The following is a 10,833-nucleotide window of genomic DNA, read 5'->3' on the forward strand; positions in this document are numbered from 1 at the left end:
TGGAGGCCCTGCCTCCCAGTCATTCTAAGTCCTGTGTATTGGACGGAGAGGAGGACTCCGAGGAAAGGTTGCTTGAGGCTTGGAGGCTCTGGTCATAATGGCAACCACACTTTTATTGAACATCTGTTGTATACTGTCCAGGTCTTCACATTTATCACCTCATTTAATTCTCATGTTAAGCCTGAGTGGAAAGCATTATGAAGCCCATTTGAGGAAAGAGAAGAGTGAAGTTCAGAGGCAAAAGTCATCTGTCGAGGGTCCTTTGCCAAATGACAGCTGGCATGGAACCCTCCTAAGGCTGATTCCTCTATCCTCCTTCTCCTAACAGCACTTCAAGGGCAACCTTCTCCTCTATCTTTTCTCCACTCACCATCAAAGAAGCCCTCAATTTCCCAGGATTCTAGGAAATTTCCCTAAGGTGGTGGTGGGACAGGTAGTAAGACTGAAGCCTTTTAACTTTCCAAGACCTTTCTTTATTTCCTGAGATGAATAAATAAGTGGCAATGGGGGGTGGGGATGTGTTGAACACAGAACAGGAGCTGGCAGCATGCAGCTGGCAGGAGGGGGCTGTGATGGCCCCACCCCTGTGAGGACCTCCTCATCCTAAGCAGGGGCCAAAGCTCACTAGCAGCCACCATTAAGGAAAAACTTTTGAAATTCACACATTATGAAGCCTGCCAGTCCCCGCTAGGTGAAGAGCTCATGGTATCCACCTTCAGGGCTACTTTTTACCCCAGGGGCCTTGTCTGCCCGGGCCTGGGTACCTGGGTTGCTCTGTAAGGCAGGTAGGGGTGCTTACCCCACTCTCAAAAATAAACCAAGCTGTCCTGAGTGTCCAGCAGGAGGGCAGCCCAAGCTCTGGGGGCAGTGTGGGTGGGAGGAGATCCTACAAGTGGTGGCCGAGATTATCTGCCCTTGATGAAGCCCTCCAGCACACGGTCACTGCGCTCTGACAACCAGTAGCCAGTCATGGCCGCCACAGCCCCAATGAAGATGGCGGTGAACACCAAGTCGCCCTTAGCAGCCAGTGTGGCCAGTGCACAGATGATGACGCCAAAGAACATCTGCTGCAGCACCACCAACTCGTCCTCTGTCATCTCTGAGAAGAAGCCTGCTGACTCTGCAGAAGAGCAAGAGATGCAGCCTGGCACTCGTATCCCTGTTCCTGGTAGTTCTTGGAGTCTCCCCAGAACTCCCACACACCTGATCATCATGGCCACCAGGCCTGCCCAGCAAGCCAGGCACACAACATTTACTGCTCAAAACCACTCTGCAAGGGGCAGTTACCATCCCTGTCTCACTAAATGGGAAAGTAAGACTCAGAGAGGTAAAGGGGTTGGACTTGCCAAGGCCATGTGGTAGACAAGTTGGGGGCAGAGCATTTATTACATGTATGAGTCTCGTTCTACGGTCAGACTGTCTGGATTGGGATCCCAGCTCTGCAACATGCTTGCCATATAGCCCTGGGAAAGTAGCTTCATCTCTCTGCATCTTCGTTTTTACATATGTAGAATGGGGATGAGAACCCAACCTCCAGCGTTGGGTTGTTTCAGGGGTTAAATAAGTTAAGATGAGGAATGCACCTAGAACAGCATCTGACACAGTAATTGCTGGGGAAATGGTCCCTGCCATCGTTGTGATTACCCTGCATCTCACCACACCCCCAGCCTAGGACAGCTTTCAGCAGGCCAGGGCAAACACTGGTTCCATTGGATAGATGAGGAAACAGGTTAAGGAGGCAGACTGATTTGATGCCAAGTCTGATTCCCTTTATACCCTGGAAGGTGTAAGGCTGCTGAGAGCCAACCTGGAGATCAGACGTAGAGCCCAGTCTCAGTGCAGCCTCCAGGGGGCTGGGTGGCAGTAGGGGTGGGGCAGGGCCTGGAGCTGCCACTGCTACCTGGGGAAGGGGCTTGCCTGCCTTCTCTTTGAATAAGGACCTCCCCTCTCCCGCCTCAGGGCTCACCTGGGATCTGCTCCTTCACACAGATGCCTTCCATCTGCTTGTAGCCCTCGGCACAGATGCAGCGATAGCCGCCCTCGGTGTTTTCACACTGCTTGTTCTCTCCCGGACACACCTCTGTCTCACACTCATCCACATCTTGAGGGGAGGGACGGGTCAGAGTCCTACTAGGGCCCCCCACCCAGCACCCTGACTCCATCTTGTCCATCTCTCAACACTCCCCTCTGCCCTTGCCCAGGCAACATTCCACCCTTCCTTCCCCCGCCTGCCCATATTCTGGCCTCTTCACCATTCATGCTGGGTGAGGCACTCCCAGGTGCCTGTTTCCCATCAGCAGGAGACTCACCGAGACACTTGGAGCCCACCTGCTGGTAGCCAGGGCTACACTTCTTACAGCGACCTGGCCCTGCCCCCATGCAGCCTAGGCAGGCCTTGGCACAGTCTGGAGAGAGGAGAGAAAGATGAGGGTGAGATGTGCACCTAGGCCCAGGGGAGCCACGCTCCAGAAGAGGAGGCCTGGGGTGCTCTGAAGCCTGAGAAGGGGAAGGTTTGGAGGGACAGGTGTGGAGCAGCTCTTCCTCCCCTCCTCACATCCCCTCCTCTGCAGAAGTAGACACTGACCTCGGCACTCATAGGAGCCCTCAGTGTTCACGCAAAATTGGTCGGCTCCACAGTTGGCTCCCTCTGTGCCACACTCGTCAATGTCTGCAGAGAGGTGAACAGGGTGAGAATTTCAATCCCTATTTAGTAGGGAAGCTGAGGCCAGAACCGTTGGGGAATGGTCTTGCCTGGGATTAAATGGTATGGCAGAGACTGCAAGCTGTCTACCAACACAGAAGCAGACTAGCTGGACTTCAGGCTGCCCAGCCAGAGACCACATTTTCCAACCTGTCTTGAAGCTAAGTGTGTCCCTGTGATTGAGTTCTGGCCAACAGGATGTAAACAGGAGTGATGAGCTCCACTGTTAGCTTGGTCTTAAAACAATGCTTGGACTCCTCAATGCGCTTTCTTTCCCTTCTCCCTTCCTGAGTGCTGGCACGTGGGACACGGAGATGCCCAGGACTCAGCTTCAACCATACAGACAACGCCCAAGGGGATGATTGTGCAGTAAGTTACAGGAATAATCTGGGTACTGGAATGATTGTGACTAGCAGAGCTCCCCTGCCAGCCTGGACTACTCACTTTGGGACTGTAATATGAGGAAAAAAATAAACCTCTGCCCTCTAGATTCTTTTTTTTTTTTTTTTTTTGAGACAGAGTCTCGCTCTGTCGCCCGGGCTGGAGTGCAGTGGCGCAATCTCGGCTCACTGCAAGCTCCGCCTCCCGGGTTCACGCCATTCTCCTGCCTCCGCCTCCGAGTAGCTGGGACTACAGGCGCCCGCCACCGCGCCCGGCTAATTTTTTGTATTTTTTTAGTAGAGACGGGGTTTCACCGTGGTCTCGATCTCCTGACCTCGTGATCCGCCCGCCTCGGCCTCCCAAAGTGCTGGGATTACAAGCGTGAGCCACCGCGCCCGGCCTAGATTCTTTTTTTTGAGATGGAGTTTCGCTCTTGTCACCCATGCTAAAGTGCAATGGTGTGATCTTGGCTCACTGCAACCTGTCTGGAGTCAAGTGACTCCTGCCTCTGCCTCCTGAGTAGCTGGGATTACAGGCACCTGCCACCATGCCTGGCTAATTTTTGTATTTTTAGTACAGACAGGGTTTTGCCATGTTGGCCAGGCTGGTCTCAAACTCCTGACCTCAGGTGATCCACCCCCCTTCAGCCTCCCAAAGTGCTGGGATTAGAGGCGTGAGTGAGCTACCACGCCCGGCCAACCTCTATATTCTTTAAGCCACAGTCTTTTGGGGATTTTTGTTACAGCGGCTTAGCCTTTAGTCTATATAAGTGGCTAGGCTGGGACCAAACCAAGTCTTGAACCCAGGTTTCCTGACCCTAAGTTCAGTGTCCTCATTCTCCTGGCCAACCCTTCCTCAATTTTTTTTTTTTTTTTTTTGAGATGGAGTCTCCCTCTGTTGCCCAGACTGGAGTGCAGTGGCGCAATCTCGGCTCACTGCAAGCTCTGCCTCCCGGGTTCATGCCCTTCTCCTGCCTCAGCCTCCCGAGTAGCTGGGACTACAGGAGCCTGCCACCACGCCCAGCTAATTTTTTGTATTTTTAGTTGAGACAGGGTTTCACCATGTTAGCCAGGATGGTCTCGATCTCCTGACCTTGTGATCTGCCCGCCTTGGCCTCCCAAAATGCTGGGATTACAGGCCTGAGCCACCGCGCCCAGCCCCTTCCTCAATTTTTTTTTTTTTTTTTTTTTCTTGAGACGGAGTCTCGCTCTGTCGCCCAGGCTGGAGTGCAGTGGCCCAATCTCGGCTCACTGCAAGCTCCGCCTCCCAGGTTCACGCCATTCTCCTGCCTCAGCCTCTCCCAGTAGCTGGGACTACAGGCGCCCACCACCACGCCCGGCTACTTTTTTTTTTATATTTTTAGTAGAGACGGGGTTTCACCGTGGTCTCGATCTCCTGACCTCGTGATTCGCCTGCCTCGGCCTCCCAAAGTGCTGGGATTACAAGCGTGAGCCACCGCGCCCGGCCCCCTTCCTCAATTTTTAAGACTTGGCCAAAGTAACACCTCCTCCAAGAAGCCTTTCCTGATTCCCCATCACTACTTCCACTGTACTAGATCAAAGGCATCTCTCACTGTACACAGGGACTATACTACACAGTACCTGTGTACTGGACTGTAAGTATCTGGTTACTTTTCTGCCCTCCCAGCCGGGTTGAGATCTCCATGAAGGTGGGGCCTAGGCTAGTCTAGCCCAGGCTTGTGTTGAGAGAATGAAGGACCAAGCCCAGGCCCCTGCCCATCTTCCCAGACCTAGCTAGGGCCCCACTTACCTACACACTTGAGGTGATGCAGGGCCCAGCCCTTCTTGCATTGCAAACAGTTTGATTCCTCAGGTCCTGAGCATCGGGCACAGGGGCCAAAACAAGCTGGGTGGAATGGGGGCAGCATGAGGATGGGCAGGCAGGTGCCCCATCTGCCCCTGCCCAGTGCCACACCTTTTGGCTACTTACCAGAACATACCAGATGGCTGGCATTGCGTTCTACCTCAAAGTAGCCAAGGCCACACTGGCCACAGGCCTCACCCCCGTAGCCAGCTTGGCAGTCACAGTGCCCACTGCCCCCTCGTGTCCCTTCTCCTTCACACTGTCCGTAGCCACCGCAGGGCCTCTCTGTTCCCCCAGGACAGGCTGTGGGAAGACACCAAACCAGTTGAGGTCATCTATACAACCTTGATATACAAGATAATATTTTCTGCTCTGCATATCAGTAAACATTTTTGGAGAAGAAAATTAATTTTAATGACATAATATTTTGTCATAAAACTGACATTTACTTAACCAATTTCCTCTTGTGGAACAATTAGATTTTACAAACCTCTTACTTATTTATTTTTAGTGACAGGGTCTTGCTCTGTTTCCCAGGCAATGACGTGATCATAGCTCACTGCAGCCTCGAACTCCTGGGCTCAAGCAATCCTCCCACCTCAGCCTAGGGGGACAACAGGCTGCACTACCATGCCCTACTATTTTTTTTTTTTTAAGAGACAGGGTCTTGCTATGTTACCCAGGCTGGTCTCTCAAACTCCTGGCCTCAAGTGATCCTCCTGCCTCAGCCTCCCAAAGTGCTGGGTTTACAGGTAGGAGCCACTACACCAAATATTTTCTTTTTTTTCTTTTTTTTTTGAGACAGAGTCTCGCTCTGTCACCCAGGCTGGAGTGCAATGGCATGATCTCGGGTCACCACAAGCTCCGCCTCCCAGGTTCATGCCATTCTCCTGCCTCAGCCTCCCGAGTAGCTGGGACTAGAGGCTCCCGCCACTATGCCCAGCTAATTTTTTATATTTTTTAGTAGAGATGGGGTTTCACCATGATAGCCAGGATGGTCTCGATCTCCTGACCTCATGATCCGCCCACCACGGCCTCCCAAAGTGTTGGGATTACAGGTGTGAGCCACCGCGCCCAGCCAGTATTTTCTTTTACAAAGACTGAATTTGCCATCTTTGTAGCTAGCTCTTTATCTGTAGCTTCAGGAAAGACTGCTCTAAAAGAGGCTGGTAGTAAGTTCAGCTCTTGTGCCAGGACTGTGTGTGAGGATGGATGGCGATCATGGGGGCTCCAGGTCAGCACCCGCCCCTCTACAGTACCATCCCCACTGATTTGCCCATCTCCCCAGCCCTGTGAGGCAGGCAAAAACTGAGGTCCAGAGAAGTTTATCTGAGAAGCCTGAGTTCACACAGCGAACTAGGGACAGAGCCAGGACTGGATCCCTGTACTCGGTGGTCCCCTCCCATCCCCAAGAGCAACTTAAAAACTCACGAAGGCAGGAGGGCCCAAAGGTGCCTGTGGGGCAGCAGAGCTTCAGGGAATCTGAGCACAGCCACTGGAAGAGGTCCGGGGCCTCCTTCTGCCTGAGGCAGGGGCACGGTGGAGGGAGGTGGGGAGGAGGCGCTGAGATAGTGTCAGAAGTGCTGTTCCCATTCCCCCATGCGTGAATCTGTGATTCAACCCAGCTAGGACATAAGACCCAAAAGGCCATCTGACCAATGCCCTTTCTCCATTTGGCAGAAGGGTAAACTGAGGCTCAAAGTGGAGTGCAAGTCCCCCGGCAAGTCCTTAGCAGATCTGGGTTTGGAAGGAGCAGAACCAAGACATGGGCCCCAGCATGCACCCCCCTGCTTCTTGGCCAAATCAAGGCCTTATCACTAGGCCCCACCTGTGACCCACTCCCAGGGAAGGCCCCCTTGCCACTCACTTGTGAAACCACCAGCTCTCCACCAGCTCCTCACTCAGCTCCAGCAGGCGGTGGCACTCGAAGTCTGACTTGCTGCACACGCCCTCCAGCACCTCTACCAGGCGGGTCTCACTGACCGGACAGGGCAGGGCTGATGGGAAACACGCCCCACCCCACCCACCACCCTCCTGAGGTCTCTCTCCACCCTTCCTCGTGCAGTGAAAATATCAAAGGAGAGGCCATGAGGTATAATGGAACGGGTCATGGTTCTGGGAAGCAGAGAGACCTGGGTTCAAATCTAGTGGTAGATTTGAACCTATCTAGTGGACCTTGGGCAAATCACTTAACCTCTCTGAACCTCTTTGTTTTGTCATCTGTAAAATGGGGACAATACCTTCCCTGCAGGTTTATTGTAACATACATCAGTTCCTGCATCTGAGCAATGGAATATAATACCCTTGCTGGGTAGATATGGCTAAAAATACATCCTATAACAAGTGCTGGCAGGGATGTGGAGAAATTAGAATCCTCCCACACTGCAGGTGGGAATACAAAATGGCATCACCACTGTGGAAAAGCAGTTCCTCAGTAAGTAACACATGGAATTGCCATAGGACCCGCCAATTCCACTACTGGATATAGACCCAAAAGAATGGAAAATAGGTGTTCAAACGAAAACTTGTACACAATGTTCATAGCAGCATTATTCACAACAGCCAAAATGTAGAAACAATGTAGATGTCCATCAACTGATGCATGGATAAACAAAATGTGGTACAGCCAAATGAGAATATTATTCAGCCATAAAAACGAGTAAGTATTGATATATGCTACGGTATGGGTGAACCTTGAAAACATTATGCTAAGTGAAACTAGCCAGACACAAAAGGCCACATATTTTATGATTCCAATGAAATCAGCAAATCCATAATTTCTGCTTGACTAACACAAATTAGTGATTGCCAAGAGCCGAGGGAAGGGGAGAATGGGGAGTGGCTGTGTAACAGGTATAGGATTTTTTGGGGGAGTAATGAAAATGTTCTGGAACTACATAGTGGTGATGGTTGCACAACATTGTAAATGTTATTAAATGTCTTTAATGGGAAATTTTTTATATGCATTTTACCACAATTAAATATATATACACACACACACATATATACACACACACACATATATATATACACACACATATACACACACACATACACACACACATATATACACACACACATATATACACACACATATATACACACACACATACACACACACACATATATACACACACACACATATACACACACACATATATATATACATACACACACATATATAAATATTTGATATCTTATATCCTGTATTTAAAGGGTCTGGCACAGTGCCTGGCATATAGGAGGTGATTTAAAAAAGCAATCAACGCATGAGCCATTACAAAGCTGAAAGTGCCTCTGGGGTTGTCTTAGCCAATCCCCTCATTCCTGAATGAGGAAACTCAGGCCCGGCGAAGGAAAAGAGAAAATGACCAATGTTACATAATAACAAAACCTTTATTTCTAGTGGGCATCCCAGTTAAGCCTTTTCCACACTTCTATGAAATAGGCAAACCAGGTATTAATATCCCCACTTTACAGGTGAAGAAACTGTGGCTCTGAGAGGTTAAGAACCGACAACCAGGTCTAACTCTGAGCTTTTGCTGATTCCTCTTCCATTTGACTTTGAAAAGCTGGAGGGCTCAGGGCTCGGCTTTCTGTATCCTTCCCATGCCTTTCTTTACATACTGACTATATAATGGCTTTCTGTATTATATATATACTGACTATATAATGGCTTTTTGTATAATGGCTTTCTGTATCCTTCCCATGGCTTTCTTTACATACTGACTATATAATGACAACTCTCAAATTCCTGTTTCCAATTCCTACTCTTTTCTGAATTCCAGATTTGGATGGAGTCTACCTGGATGTCTAATGGACATTTCAGCCCAATACGTTCAAAGAACACCACATCCCACCCCTCCCCTAAACCTTCTCGGTTTCCCATCTCACCATCTTAGAAAACAGCTGCACTATTCACCCAGTTGCTCAGGCCCAAAATCTAGTAAGCATCTTTTATTCTACTGTTTCTCTATACCCATAATGAATCTATCACCAGGTCCTATTGTTCTCTCTGCAAAATATACCCAGACTGTGACCCCTTCACCATGTCCTCCAGTAGATACCACACTAGCTTGTGTTGACTTCATGCCTAGATGATGCACTTGCCTCCCAAACTGGTCTCCCTGCTTCCTCTGCCCTTGCCCCTTACAGTCTTGTTTGCTACATAGCAGTGTGAGTAATCTTTAAAGGTATAAAGAAGACAGTATCACTTTTTCTGCTCATAACCTTCCAAGAGCTTCCCATTACACTCCGAAAAAAATCTAAACTCTTTTCTGTAGCCTTCGAGGCTTATGCCTCTGCCTTCACCTTCTACCACTCTCCCCTTGGCTCACTCCACTCCAGCCACTTCTCGAATACACCAAGCTCAGTCCCATCCTCTGCCCAATTCCCTCCCTGTCACATAGCTCGCTTCTTCACTTCATGTCTCTCTATTCAAATGCCAAACCTTGAACACCTTGCCTCCCACCGTCCTGCAGTCTACGTGCTTCACTGTTTGTTCTTCATCTGACATAATATTATTCACTTACTCATTCACTGCTTGTCTTCTCTACTAGAATGTAAGCTCCAGGACGGGGGGATTTTGCTTGCCTTGTTTACTGCTATACTATAGATGTTCAGTGCTATTTGTTGAATGAATAAGTGCTCCCCAAGAGTTCCTAGCCCTCCACCAGTAGAACAGAGATTTGGCGGGGAGGGGGATATACACCCCTTCCCCCAGCAGCCCCTTACCTGTCTTTGTATTTGGACAACTTCTCTTCCTCCCAGGCAGTGTTTCCACCTCCAAAGTTGTCCCGGATGGTTCTCTCCAGGCCCTGGAAACAGAAAATTAGTAATAGCTAAGTACGGTGCCTGGCACATGCTAGCACTTCACTGTTCTACTGACCAGGAAACTGAGGCACAGAAAGGCAACCTGCCTAGGGCCATACAACTAGTAAGAGACAAAGATGAAACTTGAATCCACACAGATTTGCATCCCAGAGTTCCCCACTCTAAATCGCTGTGTTCTCCTCCAACGAGGCTGCCGGTGCACCCACCTTGTTGAAGCTGTCAACCAGTCCCCGGCAGGTATGACACGGATGGGGCTGAGGCGGGGGAGAAGACTGGGTAGGTGGAGAGGGCTGGAGCCAGATGGGGCCTGGGAGGCTGAGAAAGAGGCTCAGGCCCCAAAGCACAGCTGGGAACAGGCCCTTCGGGGGCCGTGGGGCCATCTTTACCCAGGCTGGGGACCTGCAGATAGAGGGCGTGGAGAGGTTTCACTGAAGGAGTCAGGCCCCACGCGAGAAAGAAAAAGGTCTGTTCTGAGGTGCCGTGGCGCTGGGATCTGCGTTATTACAAGCAAAAGAGGCCAAACTGGGTATTGCAGGGGCTGTGGGGATGGATGGGGAAAGGCGCATAAGATGCAATTCCAGAAGAGAAATGTTATCCTCGTTAGCATGGGGTAGAGAGGAAAGTGGCCTCCCTCCTTGACAAGAGGGCAGAAGTCAGCCTCTTGTTTGAGGGTCTGATAAAGGCCATTAGGGGCGGGATCCGCAGAATTAGGGAGAAGAGATCAGATTCCAAGTACTGAAGGAGGCCAGAGGGGTTGTCTTGGGGGAGGTGTCCGGAACCCCGGGCTTGGGGGGAGGAGCCCGGATCCGGATATGAAGGGAAGGGGTCAGATTCAGGGCCTCGCAGAAGGGCAAAGGCACGGCCCACGAGCCGGCAGAGAAGGATCCAGACCCTCGTAGGCCAAGGAGAAGAAAGAAGCGACCGCCCCAGCCCGCGGGCGCCGTGGGCCGTCTCCTCACCGCGTCGCTGCCACAGCCTGCGTAAAACGTACAACCCCCACTCGCGCCGCACTCCAGGGGGCGGAGCTTGCCGGCCAGCCAATGGCGACGGGCCATGTGCCATTACGTCACCCCACGCCAGCCAACCAGAGGCGG

At 50.9% G+C, this 10,833-nt stretch overlaps 1 protein-coding gene across 13 annotated transcripts; it reads right to left on the bottom strand.

The window, feature by feature from the left end:
- Positions 1–450: 450 nt before the first annotated feature.
- On the bottom strand, positions 451–10,809 carry CRELD1 (cysteine rich with EGF like domains 1). Of its 13 annotated transcripts, none has more exons than XM_055260537.2 (12): positions 10,631–10,732; positions 9,946–10,138; positions 9,641–9,723; positions 6,774–6,884; positions 6,338–6,429; positions 5,033–5,209; positions 4,853–4,948; positions 2,585–2,668; positions 2,310–2,405; positions 1,967–2,101; positions 1,390–1,583; positions 451–1,120 (listed from the first exon to the last, which is right to left on the bottom strand). In XM_055260537.2, exons 2-12 carry the CDS (start codon positions 10,117–10,119, stop codon positions 1,094–1,096), a joined length of 1,269 nt encoding a protein of 422 aa, XP_055116512.2. In that variant the 5' UTR covers positions 10,120–10,138; positions 10,631–10,732; the 3' UTR covers positions 451–1,093. The 13 variants fall into 13 exon arrangements, with proteins under 13 accessions (XP_055116512.2, XP_055116511.2, XP_055116516.2 ...); XM_055260536.2 differs by having other exon boundaries at positions 1,390–1,595; XM_055260541.2 differs by lacking the exon at positions 1,390–1,583 and having other exon boundaries at positions 10,699–10,759.
- Positions 10,810–10,833: the final 24 nt, after the last annotated feature.

This window comes from Symphalangus syndactylus, chromosome 21 (assembly GCF_028878055.3).
Source record: "Symphalangus syndactylus isolate Jambi chromosome 21, NHGRI_mSymSyn1-v2.1_pri, whole genome shotgun sequence".
In the NCBI taxonomy this organism is placed as follows: Eukaryota; Metazoa; Chordata; class Mammalia; order Primates; family Hylobatidae; genus Symphalangus; species Symphalangus syndactylus.

What these genes read in the sequence shown, in the direction of transcription:
- CRELD1 (XM_063630404.1), bottom strand. Translation starts at nt 10,794, where the DNA reads ATGGCCCGTCGCCATTGGCTGGCCGGCAAGCTCCGCCCCCTGGAGTGC. An exon ending in GAGAGCTGGTGGTTTCACAA is followed by an intron (nt 6,532 to 6,773) that starts GTGAGTGGCAAG and finishes CTTATGTCCTAG; the next exon opens with CTGGGTTGAATCACAGATTC. An exon ending in CTTTGGGCCCTCCTGCCTTC is followed by an intron (nt 5,210 to 6,337) that starts GTGAGTTTTTAA and finishes GTCTTCCCACAG; the next exon opens with CCTGTCCTGGGGGAACAGAG.